The following is a 24,658-nucleotide window of genomic DNA, read 5'->3' on the forward strand; positions in this document are numbered from 1 at the left end:
TTTTGTGAACACCTTTTATTTTGTTATTACATTATTTTTTGTTTGTTTTTGTGTTTATTTTTCATTTTAATATTATTTATACTTTTAATACTAATGATTATTATTGATGTATTATGTATCAATTATTTAAATGTTTAATATTTTCATTTTTATGTAATTTTATTTATTCTGCTTATTGTTTGATTACTGTTTTATTTTATGAAGCACTTTGAATTTCATCTCATCTTAAACCTGCAACATAAATAACATTATTATTATTATTATTATTATTATCAGTAGTAGTAGTAGTAGTTGTAGTAGTAGTAGTTGTAGTATTCATGACTTCTACCTGTGTGATCACACAGGTGAATCAACAATAAAAATATTAGGGGCTGGTCGAAGGTGTTTTCCACCTGACAACTGTTCAGTCTGTTCTCATCACTGGATTACAGCTGAGCTATGAAGGATTCATAAATGATTAATTAACCATTTTAGTCCTGTACAAAAAGTGAGTGATTAAAAAGTTATAACAAAAACACAAAGCGGAAAATCTGACTGAACTTGAACTAAAACCTTCCTGAATTTACACACGAGTCATTTCATCAACAGAAACATTCAGAGAGTAAATCACCTGTTCATGTTGATTTGATTGTGCTTCCTAAAACTTGACCTTTTTTCTTTGGTCTTTTGAAAGAAGAAATATAATGAAAAATATTCTCTTGAGGTATTCAGGTTAAAGGTTTGAAGCAGAAGTCCAGGTGTGACAGGTGTGTCCTCAGCCTCACCTGGTCTCAGAGAAAACGTTTAAACCTGAATTAAAGGAGCGTCGGGACCAGACAAATATTTTCTGTTGTTTATTTTTGGTTCATTTATTCATGACATCATCGATTCTTTTGTGCAGATACAGACATGAAGAGACTGAACTCAGCTGCTTGAATATATTTCACACTAAAGCTCCTCCTACCTACAGGTGTTTCGGCCAATCAGGAGGCAGCTGTTACACTGTAAGTTCGAGTCTGTGTTGTGTTTGTGAACGTCACGTCCAGCTGTACATTCAGTAACGTTCCTGCTCTTCATGGAATCGTTTCCAGGATATGTTCAATGACTTTCCATGCTGTCCATGCAAACTGACTTTCACTAAAATAACATTGAAATAAAAGTGGGTTTGTTTGTGGTGCGTTCACTGACCTCCTCAGGAGGCGTTCAGGAGCTCTCTGGGGCGTTTCAGGACAGAACTGTTGGGCTGCTGCTTTACTGTTGTTTGGATTGTAAACAGCTTTCACCGTCTTTGTTTATTTATCTTCTTAAACGTATCTGACAGGTTGAGCCACTCTGTGAGACTGAGAATCAATTTGTCATGTTCAGGAAGAACGTTCTTGTCCTTTAAAATCTGAAATATCAGGACTTTATTCTGAACATGTTTCTTTTTCTTATGTTTTTCTCAATATTCAGGTTTTATTCGTTGAATCTTCTTCAGGATGATGTTTGGAATCTTCACGAACTCAAGGAGCGTTTCTTCAAACTGTCACAACTTTATTCTTCTAATATTCGACTTGATGAAATCTTAGATCACGTCTCTGTGTATCTATTGATCCTTACAGAGACCGTCAGCATGTGAACAGGCGTAACCATGGAAACATTACCACCCCTCCTGTGACCTGAACAGGTAAAAATAAACAGGTGAGTCAGTAAGTGCACTGCTGCCCTCTGCTGGTCAGACTCTTGATGATTCTCTACATGTGAAGCTTGAAGCGAGAACACACACGATGCTCCTCTTCTCTATCTTGTCTCTACGTTTCACTCTGTTAAAGGGGAGATCAGAGGTCAGGGGTCAGAGGTCAGAGGACTTCAGGTACCTCGGGTCTCCTCCTTTCGTTCTCCCACCTGCTGTGTCTCACATCACCTGCCTCCCCTCTCACCCTCAACAGACGCCATCTTGGCTTCGTAGCTGAGGGGGAGGGGCCACCAGCGTTATCAACTACGTGAAAACGGCGGCAGAGGAAGGAGGAGACGTCGTCGACACTGATGACGACATTATGTCCGTGTCACATGACACAGGAAGTAAAACATTCATTCAAGAGTCAAGTGAACAAAGCAGCAGATGTTTTAGTGTCACGTGATCGTGGTCACATGACGCGATCCACACGTCCAGTGAGAGGACGACAGAGACGACGCTACACTGAGTACTACGACGAGTACTACATGTGAGTACACTGAGTACTACGCTGAGCACACTGAGTACTACAGCGAGTACACTGAGTACTACAACAAGTACTACATGTGAGTACACTGAGTATTACATGTGATATTACGAGTACTACATGTCAGTACATTTGGTAGTACAGTGAGTACTACATGTGAGTACACAGAGTACTACATCTGAGTACACTGAGCACTATACTGAGTGCTGCATGTGAATACGCAGAGTACTACATGTCAGTGTACTGAGTACACAGAGTACTACAGTGTGTGAACTGACTAAAGTACCTGATTTGAGACACGTCACTAGTTTTATTTTCAGTTTCTGGTCCAATGATCCTGAGTCATATGACGGATCAATAAAAGATCAATAACGGATCAGTAATGGATCAATAACTGATCAGTAACGGATCAGTAATGGATCAGTAATGGATCAATTACAGATCTATAAGTGAACAATAACGGATCAGTAACGGATCAATAACGGATCAATAACAGTTCAATAATTGTCTCTTTAGGTTGAACTCTGGATGACGTGGTCGTCCTGGGATCTGGACTGAGGAGGAGGAGGTGTTGGCGGTCCAGGATCTCAGACGTCCTCTGTTCGTCACCTGACCTTCGTGATGTTCACCCAGAAACCTTGAGGCAGCGTCAGGTGAGACGGACGTCATGACGACGACTTCAGGTAAGTTTCAGCTCCAACAAACAGGAAACGAGGCGACTGTGGTTGTGTTGGCGTCGCTGGTGATGTGAAGGCGGCAGAGTCGACCGGTCAGACCACCAGAGCCATGAGTTCAGCCAATGAGGTGTTGGTCTGGATGGTGTCCTCGCCGTCGTGGTCTTTGTGAACGAGTCTTAGTCCTGGAGGACTGGACGCCACTCAGAGACCCACCTCTGCTGACATATGGCTCTGACAGTCCCGCCCCCATCATTAGGAGGTGGCGGTCTGTTTGTTGCGAAAGGTTTCAAAGAACGCCATCATCCCCTTCCTCACGCTGCTGCTGTTTCCCTTCGTTATCCTCGGCATCATCATGGTGGAGCTGCTGCCGCCATGGTAACGAGATGTAAGAGGAGGGAAGGCGGCACCGTCCATGGAGTTGGCCCGTTTGACCTTTGATGGGTTTTCACGCCACGACTTGGATCTCGGAGGCGGAGTCTGAGCCACCAGACACTTCTGATACTGAACCTGACGGAGAGGAAAGGACGGTTAGAGGAAGCTGCAGGAAATGATGTCATGAAACCAGCAACCAATCAGTGCTGAGCTGAGCTGAGTTAAAGTAACAGACAGTCATGCTGTCTGTCTGACAACCAAAGACAGAGACAGTGAGAGAGACGGTCAGAGACAGAGAGAGACAGATAGCGAGAGAGAGAGAGACAGTCAGACAGAGAGAGAGAGACAGAGAGAGACAGATAGAGAGAGAGTCAGAGAGACAGAGAGAGAGAGACAGTCAGAGAGACAGAAAGAGAGAGAGACAGAGAGAGACAGACAGACAGACAGAAAGAGACAGAGAGACAGAGAGAAAGAGACAGAGACAGAGAGACAGACAGAGACAGACAGAGACAGAGAGACAGACAGAGACAGACAGAGATAAAGAAACAGAGAGACAGAGACAGAGAGAGACAGACAGACAGACAGAAAGAGACAGAGAGACAGAGACAGAGAGACAGACAGAGACAGACAGAGACAGAGAGACAGAGACAGAGACAGAGAGAGACAGACAGACAGACAGAAAGAGACAGAGACAGAGAGACAGACAGAGACAGACAGAGACAGAGAGACAGACAGAGACAGACAGACAGACAGAGACAGACAGACAGAGGCAGAGACAGACAGACAGTCAGAGAGACAGACAGATGTCTCACCATACATGCGGCCTGGACGGCCTCAGAGATGATTCCTGCGTCCGGTTCACACCAGAACACGTGACACTCGAATCGCTGCGTGCCGCCGTCAACGATCACAGCAAAGGTGTGGCTGTCGTGGCCGACGCCCAGAAAGGTGAGGAATCGTACCTGACACTCCCAGAACGGCTCCTCCCCCTCCTGTCAGGATCAGGTTACAGAGATTAAACAGAGCTGTGATGACCTTTGACCTGGCAGACTAAACGTAAGTGACAGTACCTCTCCCTTCCACAGCGATAGGACGTTGTCGGTGACGTGGATCACCGTCGGCTCCCAGTCGTCTCTGTCTGTGGAGTTCATGATGCTCTCGATCGCTCTGTTCAGCACCTCCATACCTGCATCACACAGACACACCCACAGGTACGTCACGGTTTCATCAGCTGCACTCACAGTTACAGTCCTGGATGATTTGGTGACACCTGGTGGTTAGTGCAGGTAACAGCAGGTGTGTTTTTTAAAATCCCGGTGACACAAGGAGGTTCACTCAGACTCTTCAGTTCCTGTCTCTAATTCAGGGTCTAAACTACAGTCACATGAAGAAAACACTGTGTTCAGGTGTGTTCAGGTGTATTCAGTTGTGTTCAGGGGTAAAATGTGTTGTCAAGTGTAACAGGTGTGTTCAGGTGTAACAGGTGTTCAGGTGTGTTCAGGTGTAACAGGTGTGTTTCTGACCTACCCATGGCTCTGGACACTGGCAGGTTACCGATGTATTGGACCTCAAACTTCTGGACCTGCTGCCGCACCGCCTCCAGAAACTCCACTGAAACAACAGGTAATCAGTAAAGAACCAATCAGAGAGAAGCAGGTGATCTCAGAGAATTGCACAGGTAAGTCACCTTGTCTGGGCAGGTCTTCAGGTGAGATACTCTCCATGGTCAGAGAGCGAGAGGGCCTCATCAGCGCCTTCTCTGACATCATCTACAGACAGAAAGGTTTGTTAGTTCACTGTCAGTGATGAAGTTTATTATTCTGCACCTGTCGACACCTGTCGAGGTTACTTCATCACAAACAGTCTAATGACAACTAATGACATTCCCTTCAGCCTCAGCTGGACGCTGTGTTTCCTGCTGATTGGATAACGTTACACACTGAACTAAGCTGAGGAACAAGGTGAACGACACACCTGACAGTCTGCACACACTCACTGACCTTGGAGCACATCTCATGCAGAGCGCTGGCGATGGCTTTGGCCGGAGCGTCGCAGCGAAACACGTGACACTTCAGCACACAGCTGTCCTTATCTCCCGCCACGAAAGCAAAGTCCCTGAACACACCACACACACACACAGTGTTCATGTGGTTGTGGTGGACCAGGTGATCATGTGATCAGCAGGTTAAATGGATGATGACCCTGACGTATAGAGGAGGTGGAGGGTGAGTTTAACTGTGTGTTCATGGCTCTGGGTGTGAAGAGGTAAAGGTAGAGTGGTTTACCTGTCCCTGCCCAGATGGGGTGGGGGGTGGGGGGGGGACGTGTTAAAGAAACAGAGAGAGTGACAGTGTTAGTGCGAACAGACAGGTAAACAAAGTGAAAGGTGAGTTTGTGTTTAAAGTCGTTTAGTAAAACAACAGATTTTTTTTTTCTTTGTAAAACAATAAACTGATGAGACAACAGGAGACACTTCTACTTTAACCATATGATGACAACTGATCTGCGTAACGATGAGTCGATTTTATATCATGAAAACAACAATAACATCTCATGACAACATAAAAAAGTGTTGTCATGGCAACACTATACACTGCTGTAAAAGCCCTCAGCAGAACAGACAGACAAAGAGACAGGTGGACTGACAGGTCTGATTGGCTTACCTGCCATTGTTGCAGCCCACCCCCCAGACACGGATGTTGATGATTGGCTGACAGTGGAGGGGGGTGTGGTCTAAAGGGTCCAACAAGGTGAGAGTGTCTTTCTTCAGAACCAGCATCATCTCTCGACCCTGCACACAGACAGACAGGTTGGTACAGTGGACACCAAAAACCAGATTCTGACAGCCTGAACTGGTCTAAACCAGATCCTGATGGTGTAAACCAGATCCTGATACTTTAAACAGGCCTGATGCTAACACTGTTCTGTCTGTTTTCAGAAAGCTTCTCTCAGAAGGGTGCTGGTGTCGTCACTGCAGCTTCTGTTCAGGCAACCAATCAGATAAGATAAGATAAGATAAGATAAGATCCTTTATCAGTCCCACAGTGGGGAAATTCACTGTGTTACAGCAGCAAAGTGGCAGTGCAGAGAACAGGAAAGCTGCAGAAACTGCAATAACAAATATTTAGAACGATAAATAATAACAATATAATAATGTACTAAATATATAGATACAAAAAATTACATATTTACAACAACAGTAGCTAATGCATGAGGTTGTTACGGTGGTGAGTTGTCTGTTTCTGGTGTGTGTTACTGAGCACAGTGTTTGTTGTAAAGTCTGACGGCAGCTGGAAGGAAAGACTTGCGGTATCTCTCCTTCACACACCGTGGAGCAGCAGCCTGTCACTGAAGGAGCTGCTCAGTGCTGTCAGACTGTCCAATGGGGCGGGAGTCGTCGCCCTGGTAACCAAGGCAATGGAGCAGAAGCTTGTTGTCTGCTTGTTGTTAGCGTGTTGTTAGCGTGTTGTTAGCCGTGTAGTCAAACCAACAGTAAAGCAAAGGGGCGATGCTAGTCTATCATATGTTGTCATAGAAACAAAACCATGAGCAGAATTTCTCTGAAGAAGCATTTGCCAGAGGAAAACGCTGTTCAGATACTCAGCCTCAGAAGACGGAGCTAAAACTGTGATGGATCCAGACTCTAGACTGACAGACAGGTTCAGCAGGTGTCTCACCTCCCCCGAGGCTCCCAGCCTGTCTCTTTGCTCGGGGCTGCTGCAGTGAGACAGCTGCTGGATGACGTTACTGACAGCGAGACTGCTGCGACCGGGAGACAGGTCCTCCTCCTCCACCTGCAGCCAGCCCAGTGAACGCACCGCAAAACACTGACAGACAGACAGGTGGAAAGAGACAGACAGGTAGGGCGAGAGTAGAGAGAAACAGGTGGAGAGAGAGAGAGAGACAGGTGGAGAGAGAGAGACAGGCAGAGAGAGAGAGTGACAGGTGGAGAGAGACAGGCAGAGAGAGAGAGACAGGTGGAAAGGGAGACAGATGATGAGATAAAGTGGTCAGTGAGTTGTTGGGTGACAAACATGGAAACCAGGACACAGAGAGAGAGAGAGACAGAGAAAGATTAAATCAGATTAATGCCAGATTAATGTAAAACTATGGTAGAGAGAGGTAGACACAAACCAGGAGAGAGAGAGAGAGATTAGACCACCACAATGGAGTGGACTCGCTGCTCTGAAGCAAAGAAGAACGTCACTTTATTTATTTTATCAGTTTGTACCAGTTACACTGCCCATGATGTCATCTTCACCTTCCTCTGACATCACAGCTGGAGGACACCGAAGATACTTTCTGCTTCTATAAACAAGATGGACGCCACTGTGTTTGTTCATAGTTTCAAGAATCAGGACCACAGACTGTGAGACATGATGCTCTAATTATATTTAGAAATATAAACTGGTACCATTTTATTCTATTTTCAGCATTTCTGTACATTTAATTATACATAACACAGACAAGAGGTCAGAGGTCATTTAGGTAAGAAATGACAAGTGAGTAAAAAAAGGGTCGTGAGATATGACTAAACCGCTGATAAATCTACACACACTTTTATAGATCTATTATTATCATTATTGTTGTTGTTGTTGTTGTTGTGGCAGAGGTCATACCTTGGAGTCAGGGTCGTGGTTAGTGAGATAATCTTCATGCCATGAAGACCTGAGGGAAAAGACAAAATTCATGTGTCACACAATGTAAACAATAAAGTGCAAAAGGTCCTAATAAGCCTGTAGAATTACAGGGACGTGTGTGTCTGTGTGTAAGCTTGTATTGCCATCTTGATAAGGACCAGTTTGAGAAATCAAACCTGAAACAGTCGGACATTTCTTCAACATGAGGAGATTTTGGCATTATGAGGACATTTTGTGAGGACATTTTGACAGTGAGTATATTTTTGCATTGCAAGGACATTTTGGAATTGTGAGGACATTTTAGCATTGTGAGGACATGTTGGTACATTTTGGCTGGTCTTCACAACTTCAAACGGCTGAGTCTGAGGTTTAAGACTTGTTTTTAGGATTCAGGTTTAGGTTGAGGTTGGGACGAGGGAATGTGTTATGTCATTGAGTGTGTGGTAAATAAATGTGTGAGCATTACCTGCCCTCAGGTGGTTCATCTGTCTGACTGTTGGAGCTCTGCTGCCCAGCTTCTGCCTGCTGAGACACAACACCACAGAAGAAGACAAACTCCAATTGTCTGCCTCTGCAGCGAACCAATTTGAACAAATCTGAGCTAACTCAGCTAACCCAGACTAACTGGGTTAAATGAACAGGTTCTAACCTGCTGTATCTGTTCTCTGTGTCTTCTCTGTTCTAACATGTTCTATCTGTTCTAATATGGCTTAACTGTTCTATTGAGTTTTATCAGCTGTAATGTGTTCTAAACTTCAGAGAGTGAACTAATGTGTCTGTAACCTGGCCTAATCTAGTCTAATCTGGTTTAACCTGGTCTAATCTGGTCTAATCTGGTCTAACCTGGTCTGATTTGGTCTAATTTGGTCTAATTTGGTCTAACCTGGTCTAATTTGGTCTAACCTGGTCTAATCTGGTTTGATTTGGTCTAACCTGGTCTAACCTGGTCTTACCTGATCTAACATGGTCTAACCTGGTCTGATTTGGTCTAACCTGGTCTAACCTGGTCTGATTTGGTGTAACCTGGTCTAACCTGGTCTAACCTGGGCTTACCTGGTCTAACTTGGTCTAACCTGTGTGTCCAGTGCCTGGGGCGTCCCAGTGAGGCGGGGGTGTTGCCACTGGGTGGCGCCAGTGGGAACATGCCAGTAGTAAGTTCCTGTGGAGTCTTTGATGGTTCTCCAGCCTGAGGGAAGGTCTGGGTCCAGCAGCAGGTTCTGGTCAGTCCAGATGTTGTCTGCAGAGACAGTAAAACATCTGTCCTTCATTCTGAGCAATGTGAAGATAAAACTCACAGCAGCTGTTAGCCACCACCCTAATGATCTGAACATGCTAGTGATGCTAATCACTGCTGACATCAGGTTCCTCCGGGTCCTTGGGGACACACCCACAGAGGTGTAGTTGTACGATGTGACTCCACACACACTCCACACACTCCTTCACCCACAGCTCCTGAAACATCATTCAGAGACCTGGTGCTGAGGACAGGTGGGTGCACTGATTACATCTCTAACCAGCTCTTGTCCAATCAGCTGACAGGAAGCTGATACTCTCTGCTGGCACATGATGCTGGGACCACTTTCATTAACCAGCAGCTCATGTATCATCATGTATCACTGTTTTCAGAGTGAGTGGGTCTGCAGTCAGTCCACACCACGCGTGGACTGTATCAGTTCTGTCTTGTGTACATTAAATTGAAGTGTCTGTTGTAGATTTTCATCAGAGTAAATGTGTCTGTGAATGTACAGAGGAGAGTGTGAATAAGAGTCTTAGTTAAAACATCCTGATGATGCTGCTGCTTCTGTTTGGGTTAAAATGTCCTGAGTGGTGGAACTAGAGCTCAGGTGTTTTAATGTTACCATGGAGACGACTCCACGGACAACAACTATGGATGTTTAAAGTTCTCACCTGTACCTGTTCCTCTTTAAATCAACCAGACCTCTGTTTTACATGTGGAGTTGTGATCTTCATCATCATAAATGTTTCCATCAGTTCTCAAACAGAGAAATCTGTGACTTTAATCACGGTAACGCTCCATCTCATTGGTTGCCTGTCAGTGATGTCATATCCTCTCTGCTCATGTGTATCAGATCCTGTTTCTCCACCTTGGTGGTTTTCAGCTCTGTATCTGAACCAGATGAAGGATTTTAGTTGTTGGACGTCTGGATCTGAAGTTATCAGACAAATAAGCTGAGGAAATATTAGACAGCTCAGCTCCAGCCAATCAGAGATGCCCTGTGTCACTGAGGAGTGTCGACCAATCACTGACTTTAACTGTGAACCAGTTTGATTCAGTGTTTTTACTGGTTCTAATCAGCTGCTCTGGTTGTTGTGGAGAGGAGGAGACTCTGTGGAGAATTCAGCTCCAGGTCAAAACCTCCTGAACCACTGACACTGAAGGATCCAGACCAGGGGGAAACTACAATTCCCATGATCCCACACTGCTTCATGATGTCACCAAACTCCATCTCCAACTTTTATAATGGTTTTGATGGAGAGCAGCAGAAAACTACAAGTTGTACATTTAATAGATGTGACGCCTCCACTCAGCCCTGCAGTCAGTTGGTCCCTGTCACACTCACTGTTCACTGACACCTTTATACTATGGATTTGTATTCCATCCATCTTTATATGTGTAAAACCAGAGGCTAGAAAAGAGATTTTAAAGTTTGTGTCATCGCAATGTAAAGTTTCATATACAGCTCTTATAATAACCTGTATCTGTCTCCATGGAGACAAACTGTCTCATCACCAGCAGCTGAATCAGCTGTGATCAGCTGTGATCAGCTCCTGTCTGCAGTGAATCCTGATGTTCAGACAACATCACTGTTTCACTGTGATACTGAAGGAAACTGAAAAACAGGAGGATTCTCAGTGAAGTTCTGTAGCCTCTGTTTCTCTGGAGCTTTATTGTGGAGGGACATCAGAGATGATGACGTCATCAGGAAGTGATGTCACACTGAACCAGATCAACATGTGGTTCAGGTCTGACTGAGGAGTGAGAGGAGAGTACCACAAGAACACAACAAATCAGCCCCAACCCATCTCTAATCTTCAGGTAAATAGAAGCTTTTGATTGGTGGAGCTTGATGAGGGTCAGAAAAACACCTGTTCTCTACGTCACACGCGTTGAGTTGTGTTGTGTTGTGTTGTGTGTTCGTGATATTGTCCAGCTGCAGCAGGGTCATCAGAGGTCAAACTGAACAGGACGACAGGAAAGAGGAGCTGAATAATTAATAAACCCTCACAGACACAAAACGCTGGATCAGCTGATTGTGAGACGCTGATGTGAGCGGAGCGGGGGAGGGGCGGTGTAATGGTCAATACACACTGACCGGCAGAAGGACCCACAGTCAGCAGGTGAAATCCATCCACCACAGAGGTGAACCAGTGGGTTGGACAGGGATCAGCTGATGTACTGGGACGTCACCTTTAGGGTCATGAGGTAGAAACTGGAGGGTCACAGACTGAGTGGGCGTGTCATCGGCGTAGGTCACGGATGGGGTCGCTGTGTTTGGAGGGAAGTCATTCCCATCTGATAATTCAGATCTCCCCCTGTGAGCAGTGTGATGTTTTCAACTCCAGACCGAGTCCTCACTCAGAGACCACGTGTGAATATCAGATCGTCCAGATTAAAGAAATGAACCATGAAACACTCATCAAGCCTTCACCAGAGTCTCCGTCTCCTGTCAGACTGATGAAGGTCAGACCTCAGTCTCTCTGAGCTCATCATCGGTCACAGCTGTGACTCTTCCTCCGGACACGTTTCCTTTTCACTCGTCATCAGCCTCTTTAAAACAGAAACGTTTGTCCACAGACAAACCTTTGATATGTGGAAACTGTTCTGATTCAGTAACTGAGCTGTAACAACCCACATAAACCAGTTCTGCCCGATAAAAGGAAAACTAACTGAGCGGACATCTGTGAAACACTGTCCTCCATGTGTCCTGACCCTCCACGTCCTTCTGTCTCCACCCACAATTCCTCATGGCTGTGTGTGTGTGTGTGTGTCTTACTTCTATCTTAGTGAGGTCCTGACCTTTTGAGGTCATATGACAGACAAAGGGTATCCAGCCACCTATCAGAAGGTCAAAATGCTGTAACAGGACATTCACTGAGCCCCGTCCCTCCTCAGTAACGGTTGCTAACCTGACGATCGTTCCATCGTAGAACATCACATACACAGTTCACCATGGTAACGGTGTCATCACAACTCATGAGCTGTATCCCAGCTCAGGGGCCACATCCTTCATTGACGTGGTGTATGAAGGTGTGGCCCTTCGTAGCTGTCAACCGCAAATTGGCATTGCAAAGCACAGCTCCTGTTGCCTAGCAACCATGACAACACATAACTTTTCTTCAAAGTAACTTGAGGTTTTCAGGTCTTTGGTTTTAAAACAGTTGTACCGTTACTGGTGAACTGAGCTGGAACACTACACTGACATTAACAGTGTGATCCTCAGACTCTGTCTGTGCTGTTTGATGACAGATTTTCATCACTGACGCACAATGAATCTTGGGATATATTGGACCATGAACCACCTGTCGGAGCCTTCGTTGTCCAGGAAAAGAAGGACACACCTGAAGGAGCCTCTGAACTGGGACAGTCTGGTCTCTGCTGTGACGCAGTTGGTCTTCAGATGCAGTGTCTGAAGCATGTGGCCCCTGAACTGGGACACAGCTTTAGTATTTTTAGCTCAATGGGCCCCTGATGTCAGACAGACACAAACAAAAGCAGCTGCTTATTTTAAGTAAGCAACCATCAATTTTTACTGAAATGAAAACTGGAAATATCAGATTTCATCAGCTGTAGCTAGCTAGCTAATTAAGCTAACATCAGCTCCATCAGGTGGTTCTAATCACTTCCTGTGTCTGAAATCATGAAATCATGAACTCTGAGTGAGTGAATGTATCTGCTACATAGAGCCTCAAAACTTCCAGTTTACTTACTCTCTGCCAGCAATCCCACAATGCAGTTCTCTACAGTTCAGTGACTCTACAGCTGACAGTGATGACACAAAATGAAGATGATTAGCAAGTGTGTGAAATCTGAACTTACTGCCCACTACTGAGTGGTTGAGCGTTATGTAGGGAGTGGTGAATGAGTGAACAAGGAAATGATTCAGCCTCCAGCTGACTTTTTGTTTTCACCTTTAACCTTCTAGGACGAGGAGTAACTGATGTGTCGGTGCATCTGTGCATATATAGCAAATATTTGGTTCTATAAATGTGGTGATGTAGTGAACACTCCCAGGGCTGGTTGGTGCACTCCTGTAGCTGTCAAGCTAACTGTGATGCTAGCTATCTGGGAACATGCTCTTAATTTTTGTACTGGACTGTTTACTACACCCGATATTTCATTCAGTAAAGAGTCACTGAGGAGAGAAAAGACTCCAAATTTAGCTAGCTCATCACAGCCATCTCCCCCTGCGCCTTTCCCATGTTGGCATTGGTTGTTAGGTCTCCAGGGGCCCTCAGCTCATTAGCCTCAGGGCCTCCCAGCAGGTTTAACAAGCCCTGCTCAAACCACCATCTCCCATTTTTACATTAGTGTTCCAGCTGCTTCATAAACCAGGTTACAACATGTAAACAACACAGAGGCTGCAGACAGGGGACAGTCCTCATAAGCCTGTGGGATTACAGGGACCTCTGTGTGTGTATATGTATGTGTGTCTGTGTGTGTGTGTCTTACCGTCATAGTTGACTATGATGATGGCCAACATGTAATCCTTGCCCATCATGGCTCTGCCCTCCAACGTGTGTTCCAATCAGCTGATCACACACTTTCTCACACACACACACACACACTCACTCACACACAGGCCCAGATGACTGACGTTAAAGCCTCCTCCTGCTCGTCTCTCTCTCTCTCTCTCTCTGTCTCTCTGTCTCAGGGTCTCTCGTCCCTCCGTCTGTCCCTCTCTCAGTCGACACCATCAGTCTTCTTCTTCTCCCTTGCTTTCTCTCCGTCCCGCGGTTTCCTCTCTCTCTCCTCTCATTTGTCCCTCCTCTCTCACTCGTCCTCTCTTTCTCCTCTCTGTCTGATGAAGGATGCTGTTTTCCTCCTCTGCCTCCCTCCCTCCCTCTCTCCTCTCTCTCCTCCTCCTGCTGATGTCATCTCTCCCCTCCCTCTCTGACTTCCTGCCTCACTTGCCCTTCACTGTAAAAAGCATGACATTAAAAATACATTTTTATAACATCTACACACTAAAATGTTTTTGCGTTCACCAGATTAAATGTAAACTAGTAGTTCATCTACATTCTACAGTAACTTGCTGGTAGTTCAGCTACAGTCATATGTGCACAGTGATTCAAGTCGTTCAATCACTTTTTTCCATTTTTATTTCAATTTATAAATAATTTTGGGCTAATTACAGGAAATTAATGTTTTTTATTTACATGATAACCTTTCTTATCTACTGTAATTGAACCCCCGTGATCAGCCCCGCCCAATTTTTCTTTCATCCTGACCAGGTAATACACCACTAATACATCATCACCACACACTGAACCTCTGTGTAGTTCATGTGCAAAAGCTTCGTGTGTATGTTTGTGTTTTTCAGTGATCACACAGCAACAACGTCATCATGGACAAACGTCCTGAATGAAGGAAGAATCATCAGGTCACATTGAAGCAGTTATTGTTTACAAAATCAAAACTGACAATCTTCACACTTTCCCATAAACAGTGGGGTCTTTTTTATTTTTATATTTTATGTCTGACCTCAGAACAAGTTGGTATGTGATTTTTTATATTACATTTTGTTATCATTTCACATCACATTGTCAAGTATCTCATTGTTTACACAGTAGTGAAGTAGCTCTAGTAAACTAGATTCTTCCTGCAGTAGCTCTGCTTTCTGAGCAGCTTCCCCAACACTGGTGATTAGACACAGACAGTAACAGGACTTTAATAATCAAAGGATTTCATCATCTCAACATATTTTTACCTGAAGCTCTCCAGAGGTCAGGCTGCGCTTGGTGACGTCAGAGGAGCCACGTGTCCCGGAAATGTTTTGTCGGCAGGGTGCGGTTCTCCTACAAAGTAAAAGCCTAAAGTTCAACGTAACTGTAGAACGAAATCTCAGCATCCATACATTCAATACATTGCTATTTTCACAATAATATTAATAATAATAATAATTATTATTATCATTATTAAATAACACCTGGATGTTGTCAAACTCGTGTTGTTGTCGCAGTTTTTCTTACTTACTTGCTTATACTTGATACATAATGTTGATGAAAGATACATATAATTAAAAAAGGTCAAAAGACGTCATCACTCTTTAAGCTATGAGGTTTATTGATATTTGCTCTTAACTAGTTGTAACACTTCAGTCTGAAGGCTGACATGAACTGCTGCTTATATCATGATCCACAGAGTTTAGTATGTAGTGTGAGTATATACGAAGAGCTACTGCATACTGTCCACAGAAAAGGACAAATACATGAGAAAAAAGACAAATGTACAGCAGGAGAACCAGTTGTAAACTCTGTGAACCTCCAGCAGGTCTTATTTTGATATTTGAACGGAAGTTATTTAGTTTAGTGTCGTTTCAATGATGAGTTTTATTTAAAGTAAACAAAACACCGTAATGGTAACAAGAAGACACTGTATGACTGTTTAATGAAATATTAATTGTATCCCGAGGTTTCCTCTAACCTTTGACGTTGTTTTAACTCTTCGGGTTAGCCGTTAGCTTAGCTTCCTCACCGGGACGAAGAAGCTCTAGTTATTTGACACGGTGGAGTCCAACATGGAGGACATGTACATCAAACCAGGTGCGTTGCTGTCACTGACCAGCTTCTGACGGTGACGATTAAAGTTGATGGGAAATGTTAATAATGTTAATGCAGTCTTGAATGAGTTTCTGTCAGGTAAGGCTAACGGCTAGAACAAAAGTTTGGCTGGTTAGATCCTGGAATGAGCGCTATGGCGCACTGACGAAAGGGAGTGACGAACTGCATTCAGAAATTTGGCAAGTTAAAGTTCCGTTTAGCCTCTAAGAAAGAAGTAAACACTTTATAAAGATAATTAAGGCATTTTTTAATTAATCGTATGTTGCCTTTAGTTCGGCACAGGAATGATTCTCCAAACATTTACTATTTAGGTAAACATCGAGGGTTTATTACAGGTTGCCTTGTTGTTTTTACTAACGATCGATAGGAGTACAGCAGTTAAAGTGACTATTATATGGTGCATATTAAGTCCAACGTTGCATCATAAGATTTTGTGTGTTTGTAATCTAAGTGCAGAATTTACTGGCAGAACCTGTCGATTCCTAAATGTGTCAAGTCACGTTGTCCTGAATGGAAAGACAGACAAAATTCTTGGTTTGGTTGGACTTACCTGCCATTTAAATGACAGGCCGTAGTTTCACCGTAACCTGCGGCCCAGGTATTGACAGGAGATGTTTGTGCACTTCTTTGCTGAGTGTCTGCTCTGTAAGGCTGCGGCGTCCGGTTTCTTCGATCCCACGAATACGAGTAATATATAACCATAACAAAACGATTCGACGAACTGCATTCAAAAATCTGGAAAGTTAATGTTCCCTGAGGGATGCAAAAGAGAAAGACGTACTTGTTAAGATAACTTAAAGTATTTACGAATGACTCGGTGTTGTTTTCAATTCGGCATAAAGACAATACGTCAAAAAGTAATTATGAATGTAAGGGAAGCTTATTAGTGGTTGTCCTGATGATTTTTCCATCCCCATTTATTCAGCGCGTAATAGCATTATAGCAGTTATTTAAGTCCAGAAATCAAATTGGATTTATATTGGAGTTGATTAACATAAAAATAATTATTTTGGTAATCAAGTTTTTGTCACATTCAATTCTGGGTAAAATTTGTGGTGGGAAATCTAAAGATTCTCTGATTCTTTTCTAATGAAATGATTTGATGCTTTGTCACATGTCACAGTAAACGGAATATATTTGCTTTAGTTGATGGAGAAGAGTTCGACAGTAGGTTAAAACAGCTTAGAGCGTGTGGGAACTGTCATGGTTTCAGTCCTCATTTTGTAAACATGTATGTATTTATCTCACAGAACATTTGTATATTTTATCATATCTTTTTTTGGTGTATGTCCTTTGTCCTTGTGTCTTTGGTGGACCACTGCTCACTGTTGTCAGCTGTGTTTTGTATTTAATTTAACTCCAAGAACTGGAACCTGGAAAAATAATAATATTTAGAAAATTAATCAATGATGACAACGATCATGAATTTATGTTCTTCTCATCTCACTCTCATAAAGAGAAGAGAAGAAAACTGTTTCTCTAAATGTTGAATTATCCTGTAATTAAACGAAACACCTGTCTGTGTGTTGCCAAGGTAACCAGGAGCGGGGCTGGAATGACCCCCCTCAGTTCTCGTATGGCCTCCAGAACGCCCGTGGACCACAGAGGAACCTCCTCAACAAGAGAGCAGCTCCATCTCCTTCAGGTAAGAGAACACACCTGTCCCTACCTGTCCGTACATGTCCACACCTGTCTGCACTTGTCTACACTTGTCTGTACCTGTCAAACAGCTTGTCTCTGATCGCTCCACAGGTGCCGGAGCCCCGCCCCCTATTCCTCCCTCCTCCAACCCTCTGGCCCCACCCCTGTGTGGTGTAGCCCCTCCCCCTCTACACCCAGGTAAGAAACTGGTTTTTATTTGAGGAGTGCTGATGTCATCTAACTTTATGTTCTTACATGTCTCTGAACTCATTACAGCTCGACCTCCACCTGGCTGCATGGCCACGCCCCCTCCTCTTTCAGGGCCAATGAGAAGTCAGAGAGAGGCCTACAGCAGCCAGTCAGAGCAGTCAGAGAGTGAGCCTGATGTGGAGGTGGTGGTGTTGGTGTTGGACCAAGCGCTGGCCGCCTGCAGGCAGACTGTTAAAGTGAGTTCAGACAGAATCACCTGGTCTGGATCAGTGAGTCTCACCTGAGGACCAATCAGCTGCTTCTCTGTCAAACAGAAACACAGGTGTTCAGCTGGTTTAACTGAGAACATTTGAGGCTTTTCAGCAGAATACATTAGATACAGCTGATCATGTGTTCATCATTTCCTGTTTCAAAATAAAAGCATTTAATGTGAAGGTAAAGGTAGACCTTTACTGTGAAACCAGTGACACTGTCGACAGGAACAGAAACAGTTGACTCATCAAAGACTGTGAATGGAGAATACATAGAAGTAGTAGATATAGTAGAATATGTAGTAGATGTAGTAGTAGTAGCAGTAATAGTAGCTGTAGTAGTAGTAGTAGTACCGTAATTTCCGGACTATTGAGCGCACCTGAATATAAGCCGCACCAACTAAATTGAAAAAGAAAAAAGAATTTGTACATATATAGGCCGCACCTCTTTATAAGCCGCAGGTGTCCACGTTGTAACATGAGATATTTACACAGAAAGATTATTTTTATTTTTATTTTAATAAGTGCTTTTTTCCGAACAGTGCCTGTAACACGGTAGTAACAAGCAGTCACAGCAGTAACAAGACTGGTTAAAAAAAAAAAAAAAAACAGCCTACCAGCCGTAGGCCGTTAGCCTACCAGAAAAGTCACTGATCCCTATCTTCATCTTCCTCCTGCGCACTAAAACCACTGAAGTCGTCGTCTTCAGTGTCGGAACTGAACAGCCTCAGAATGACTTCGTCACACACTTTCTCAGTCTCTCTTTCGTTGTCGCTCTCAATGTCACTTTCGCCCCCTGGAGGCTGTTAGCCCGTAAAAATCCATAGATTAGCCGCATCGTTGTTTAAGCCGCAGGGTTCAAAGCGTGTGAAAAAAGTAGCGGCTTATAGTCCGGAAATTACGGTAAATGTAGTAGTAGTAGTAATAGATGTAGTCGTAGCAGTAGATGTAGCAGTAGTAGTAGATGTCGTAGTATTAGTAGCAGATATAGTAGTAGTAGATGTAGTAGCAGTGGTAGCGGATATAGTAGTAGTAGTAGTAGATATAGTAGTAGCAGTAGTAGTGGATATAGTAGCAGTAATAGTAGATATAGTAGCAGTATGGAAAGCCATTTGAGCATTTATTCCATATCCTTGATATCAGGCATCAGTTTCCTTCACTAGTTTGGTCTTTGTCAGCACTAGTTGGACATTTTGTCACACTAGTTGACCAAAAACACCTACTAGTGACTCCTTTGCAGCAACTAGTGGCACTTTTGTCTAACTAGTTCCACTACACTCCTTACTAGTGATGCCAGGAGCTGCACTAGTAGCAGCAAAATCCAAACTAGTCAGCTTTTTTACAGACTAGTGGCCCTTTGGACCAAACTAGTAACACTTAAAGCCTTACTAGTTAACTAGTAAGCTGCAAAAGCTCCGACATGTAAACTAGTAGCAGCTATTCCCCTCACTAGTTTACTAGTAACCTACAATTTTTTGGCACTAGTTAACTAGTGAGAGCCAAAATCCTCACTAGTGTAACAAGTTTGTGACTTTGTGATTTTACACCTTACTAGTTAACTAGTTAAAGCATCTTTTGAAATTACTAGTTAACTAGTGAGGCTCAAAATGTTTACTAGTTAACTAGTGAGGCCCAAAAATTGTGTAAAATGTTTACTAGTTGAACTAGTGGAAACTCAAATCCTCATTAGTCACACTAGTTAAAGCCTTTTGACCTCACTAGTTAACTAGTGATGCTAAAAATGTTTACTGGTTGAACTAGTGACAGCCAAAATACTCACTAGTCAAACTAGTTGAAGTGTCTTTTGACTTTATGAGTTAACTAGTGAGGCAAAACATGTTACTAGTTGTACTAATGAAAGCCAAAATGCGCACTAGTCACACAAGTTACACCAAATGCTAATGAGGAGGTGGACAGAAACAGGAATTGAGGCTTCCTGTTGGCTCTCCAATTCAAAATTTAAAATGTCAACGAATTAGGTCTCAGGATTTTGTCATTATCCCGCCCACTTCATTTGCATGTTTTGCACTAGTTAACATGTTGCCCCGAGGAACCGCAACTAGTAAACTAGTGGCTGCATGCTGCAGCTTACATGTTAACTAGTCAAAGCAAAAATCTTCTCAAGTTAACGAGCTAAGGACTATCTAGACTCTACTAGCAAACTGGTGTGGCTCAGAATGCTTACTAGTTAACTAGTAGAGTCCCAAATGCTCACTAGTTACACTAGTAGATGATGATTTGACCTTACTGGTTAACTAGTGAGGTTCAAAAAGAGTCACTAGTCAACTAGTAAGGGCCAGAATGTCCACTAGTCATACTAGTGTGGCTGTCTTTTGAAGATCAAAATGTTACTAGTGTAACTAGTAAGAGCCAAAAAAGCCAACTAGTTACACTAGTTTGGGTCTTTTTGGACTTTACTAGTTAACTAGTTACACATATTCTCATACTAGTTCACTAGTTAGGTCCAAAAAGATTCACTAGTCAACTAGTGACATTGTTTTTTACCTCACTAGTTAACTAGTGGACAGCATTTTATGTCACTAGTGAGACTCTGTAATGAACATGTAAAGCCTTGCGCAGCACTAGTGAGCAACTGTACACAACTACTGAGACATTTGTTTGACATGTTGGACTTTTTGTCATGTTCGCCACACTAGTTGACGTTTACATCTTACTAGTTAGACAAATGTGCTTACTAGTTAACATGTGTGTGTCACTAGTTAACTAGTGAAGTGCAGCAACTGCCATACATGTTAACTAGTGAAATTTCATCACATCATGAACATGTTAACTAGCGCGACAAAAAGTCCAACATGTCAAACAAATGTCTCACTAGTGGTGCGCAGTTGCTTACGAGTGCTGCTTTTGCAGCTTACTAGTTAACTAGTAAGGCTTTAAGTGTTACTAATTTGGTCCAGAGGGCCACTCGTCTGTAAAAAAGCTGACTAGTTTGGATTTTGCTGCTACTAGTGCAGCTCCTGGCATCACTAGTAAGGAGTGTAGTGGAACTAGTTCAACAAAAGTGCCACTAGTTGCTGCAAAGGAGTCACTAGTAGGAGTTTTTGGTCAACTAGTGTGACAAAATGTCCAACTAGTGCTGACAAAGACCAAACTAGTGAAGGAAACTGATGCCTGATATCAATAAATGCTCAAATGGCTTTCCATCGTAGCAGTAGTAGTAGATATAGTAACAGTAGTAGTGGATATAGTAGCAGCAGTAGTAGTAGATGTAGTAGTAGTAGTAGTAGCAGTAGTAGTAGTAGTAGTAGCAGTAGTAGTAGCAGTAGTCGTAGTAGATGTAGTAGTAGCAGTAGTAGTAGATGTAGTAGTAGATATAGTAGTAGCAGTAGATGTAGTAGCAGTAGTAGTAGTAGTAGTGGTGGATGTAGTAGCAGCAGTAGTGGTAGTAGATGTAGTAGCAGTAGTAGTAGTAGTAGTGGATGTAGTGATCTGGGACATGGTCTGACTCTGCACCAGGTCTGTTCAGACGAGTCAGACTTTGACCGACGCTGTAACCTTTGACCTGTCTGCAGGATCAGGTGTGTAATGATGTGGCAAAGAGGCTTCGCCTCCTGGAGGAGAGCTGGAGGTCAGGTAGACTGAGCCTACCTGTCAGGAGACGCATGGACACCCTGGCTCAAGGTGACCTGTCTCATCACACACCTGTCTGTGTCACCATCTGTCTACCTGCCTCAGTATTTGCCTGTCTGAACACTTACCTGTCTGTCTCTCAGAGTTGCAGTTGGGTCACTGGGACGCAGCTGATGAGATCCATCGCTCTCTGATGGTCGATCATGTGACGGAGGTCAGCCAGTGGATGGTTGGAGTCAAGCGACTCATCGCTGAGACGCGAAAGCTGAGTCCAGAATTCTTAGGACCTCTCCAGAAACCTGCAGAACCACCAGTCCAGGATGCTGCAGAGCCAGTCCAGGACGCTGCAGAACCAGTGAAGAACTCTGCAGAACCAGTCCAGGAACCAGTCTCCTAGTCCTGCCTCTTTTAATCCTGCAGGTTTCTTTCTTCTCTTGACAAATGTTAACTGTTCTGATCAAAACCAGGACCTTGAGATGATGATCCTTATATTCACACATCAGCAGAAGGTCAAAGGTCAGAACCCCAGGAGCAGGTAGGAGTTCTGTGATTTGGTATGGGACAGAACTTCTGTTCTTCTGGTCTGGGCTTGACTGAATCTGGACTCTGAAGTTTGGACATTAAAGCAACATTATGCAACTATTTCACCTGGAAACAGCTGATGGTGATAGGTGCCCCCCCAACACACACACGCACGCACGCACGCGCGCGGTGGTTTGTCCTGACGTGATGACCAGGAGATGATGTTTGTTGTGTAGTTTCAGGAGCCGCGCTGCCTCCAGTCTGAGCCTCACAGAATTTAAAGCACCAGTTTCCTGTGATTACCACATGTGGCACCAGAGGGCGCTGCTGCTGCTGCTGCTGCTGCTGCTGCTGCTGCTGCTGCTGGGTGTTCTACTCTGGTCTCTAGACTCTAAACTCTGGTCTTCAGATTTTTGACTCGAGACTGTGGACCTTCAGCTCTGGTCTCTGAACTTTAGATTCTAGAGTCTAAATTCTGTTTTTTAGACTTGAACTCTGGGCTCTAAATACTCTTGATGCTCAAAAGTCTGGACTCTAGACTGCATCCTGATCTCTGGTCTCATGAAGAACCACTTCACACCTAGAGACAAGCTCCTAACACCCAGAATCCCCGTGTCCCTGCTCTGTCTGGACCTTCTCTGGAGTGACAGTACAGCTCAATTTACAGGTTCAGACTGTGATGAAGTGAATCATGAACTGGTTTTAGATCAAACCTTTTATGTGGGAATACATCTCTTTCTCTTTCCTTTCTATGTTGGAGCATCTTTGATTTTCTGAGTGTTTTTATTCATCATGTTTAGGTATCTGGAACATCAGGTCCCCAGAGACCTGATCCTAACCCTGTAAATCCCTGGTCCAGTTTTGTTGGGCTGCTCATTTCATGGTAACAAGGTTTTAAAGTGACCATCATGATGATGTTCATTTAAATACATTTGTTGAGTCACTGTCAGTGGATTAGGTAACATGATGGTGACTGACTGTATGACCCACTGATCAGAGCTCAGCAGTATTAAACCATGTACAACTTAACATTAAAAGCATTTAAGTGCTGAAACACACGTTGACTTTTATTATGAAGTGGTCACAGGAAATGCAATGTATTTGTCAGTGGGCTCACCAGCAAAGTCATGAGCAGTCACAGTGATGAAGGGTCACGAGCAGTCACAGTGATGAAGGGTCACGAGCAGTCACAGTGATGAAGAGTCAGGAGCAGCTAGTGATGAAGAGTCAGGAGCAGCCACAGTGATGAAGAGTCAGGAGCAGCCACAGTGATGAAGAGTCAGGAGCAGCCACAGTGATGAAGAGTCACGAGCAGCTAGTGATGAAGAGTCAGGAGCAGCCACAGTGATGAAGAGTCAGGAGCAGCCACAGTGATGAAGAGTCAGGAGTAGCTAGTGATGAAGAGTCAGGAGCAGCCACAGTGATGAAGAGTCAGGAGCAGTCACAGTGATGAAGGGTCACGAGCAGCCACAGTGATGAACAGACAGGAGCAGCTAGTGATGAAGAGTCAGGAGCAGCTAGTGATGAGGAGTCAGGAGCAGCCACAGTGATGAAGAGTCAGGAGCAGCTAGTGATGAAGAGTCAGGAGCAGCCACAGTGATGAAGAGTCAGGAGCAGCTAGTGATGAAGAGTCAGGAGCAGCTAGTAATGAGGAGTCAGGAGCAGCCACAGTGATGAAGAGTCAGGAGCAGCTAGTGATGAAGAGTCAGGAGCAGCCACAGTGATGAAGAGTCAGGAGCAGCCACAGTGATGAAGAGTCAGGAGCAGTCACAGTGATGAACAGTCAGGAGCAGCTAGTGATGAAGAGTCAGGAGCAGTCACAGTGATGAAGAGTCAGGAGCAGCTAGTGATGAAGAGTCACGAGCAGCCACAGTGATGAAGAGTCAGGAGCAGCTAGTGATGAAGAGTCAGGAGCAGCCACAGTGATGAAGAGTCAGGAGCAGTCACAGTGATGAAGAGTCAGGAGCAGCCACAGTGATGAAGAGTCAGGAGCAGCTAGTGATGAAGAGTCAGGAGCAGCCACAGTGATGAAGAGTCAGGAGCAGCCACAGTGATGAAGAGTCAGGAGTAGCTAGTGATGAAGAGTCAGGAGCAGCCACAGTGATGAAGAGTCAGGAGCAGTCACAGTGATGAACAGACAGGAGCAGCTAGTGATGAAGAGTCAGGAGCAGCTAGTGATGAGGAGTCAGGAGCAGCTAGTGATGAGGAGTCAGGAGCAGCCACAGTGATGAAGAGTCAGGAGCAGCTAGTGATGAAGAGTCAGGAGCAGCCACAGTGATGAAGAGTCAGGAGCAGCTAGTGATGAAGAGTCAGGAGCAGCTAGTAATGAGGAGTCAGGAGCAGCCACAGTGATGAAGAGTCAGGAGCAGCTAGTGATGAAGAGTCAGGAGCAGCCACAGTGATGAAGAGTCAGGAGCAGCCACAGTGATGAAGAGTCAGGAGCAGTCACAGTGATGAACAGTCAGGAGCAGCTAGTGATGAAGAGTCAGGAGCAGTCACAGTGATGAAGAGTCACGAGCAGCCACAGTGATGAAGAGTCAGGAGCAGCTAGTGATGAAGAGTCAGGAGCAGCCACAGTGATGAAGAGTCAGGAGCAGTCACAGTGATGAAGAGTCAGGAGCAGCCACAGTGATGAAGAGTCAGGAGCAGCTAGTGATGAAGAGTCAGGAGCAGCCACAGTGATGAAGAGTCAGGAGCAGTCACAGTGATGAAGAGTCAGGAGCAGCCACAGTGATGAAGAGTCAGGAGCAGTCACAGTGATGAAGGGTCAC

General features: G+C 44.2%; 2 protein-coding genes across 3 annotated transcripts; one reads left to right on the forward strand and one right to left on the reverse strand.

Annotated features, from left to right (window-relative positions):
- Positions 1-818: 818 nt before the first annotated feature.
- Positions 819-13,953, reverse strand: apbb3 (amyloid beta (A4) precursor protein-binding, family B, member 3). 2 transcript variants are annotated; one of them, XM_071506118.1, is made up of 12 exons: positions 13,562-13,953; positions 8,943-9,106; positions 8,336-8,391; positions 7,849-7,897; positions 6,907-7,056; positions 5,893-6,020; positions 5,230-5,344; positions 4,917-4,998; positions 4,757-4,840; positions 4,300-4,415; positions 4,042-4,221; positions 819-3,364 (listed from the first exon to the last, which is right to left on the reverse strand). In XM_071506118.1, the coding sequence occupies exons 1-12, from the start codon at positions 13,608-13,610 to the stop codon at positions 3,110-3,112; spliced, it is 1,428 nt and encodes a 475-aa protein (XP_071362219.1). In that variant the 5' UTR covers positions 13,611-13,953; the 3' UTR covers positions 819-3,109. The 2 variants fall into 2 exon arrangements, with proteins under 2 accessions (XP_071362219.1, XP_071362218.1); XM_071506117.1 differs by having other exon boundaries at positions 8,336-8,394; positions 13,562-13,952.
- A 1,444-nt stretch (positions 13,954-15,397) lies between these two features.
- On the forward strand, positions 15,398-22,941 carry sra1 (steroid receptor RNA activator 1). Its single transcript, XM_071506120.1, has 6 exons — positions 15,398-15,654; positions 17,207-17,317; positions 17,425-17,511; positions 17,590-17,759; positions 21,308-21,416; positions 21,509-22,941. Exons 1-6 carry the CDS (start codon positions 15,630-15,632, stop codon positions 21,760-21,762), a joined length of 756 nt encoding a protein of 251 aa, XP_071362221.1. The 5' UTR covers positions 15,398-15,629; the 3' UTR covers positions 21,763-22,941.
- The last annotated feature ends 1,717 nt before the right edge of the window (positions 22,942-24,658 follow it).

The sequence above is a fragment of the Trachinotus anak genome, unplaced genomic scaffold, assembly GCF_046630095.1.
Source record: "Trachinotus anak isolate AG129_WGS33_773 ecotype Australia unplaced genomic scaffold, CSIRO_AGI_Tana_v1 ptg000020l, whole genome shotgun sequence".
NCBI classification, from domain to species: domain Eukaryota; kingdom Metazoa; phylum Chordata; class Actinopteri; order Carangiformes; family Carangidae; genus Trachinotus; species Trachinotus anak.

Excerpts from the sequence above, each read along its gene's own strand:
- apbb3 (XM_071506117.1), bottom strand. The coding sequence starts at position 13,610 with ATGATGGGCAAGGATTACATGTTGGCCATCATCATAGTCAACTATGAC. Across the intron at positions 8,395-8,942 it reads CCCAGGCACTGGACACACAG|CAGGCAGAAGCTGGGCAGCA; the intron begins GTTAGACCAAGT and ends GTTGTGTCTCAG. Across the intron at positions 4,416-4,756 it reads GCCAGTGTCCAGAGCCATGG|GTATGGAGGTGCTGAACAGA; the intron begins GTAGGTCAGAAA and ends TGTGTGATGCAG.
- sra1 (XM_071506120.1), top strand. The coding sequence starts at position 15,630 with ATGGAGGACATGTACATCAAACCAG. Across the intron at positions 15,655-17,206 it reads GGACATGTACATCAAACCAG|GTAACCAGGAGCGGGGCTGG; the intron begins GTGCGTTGCTGT and ends TGTGTTGCCAAG. Across the intron at positions 17,512-17,589 it reads CCCTCCCCCTCTACACCCAG|CTCGACCTCCACCTGGCTGC; the intron begins GTAAGAAACTGG and ends AACTCATTACAG.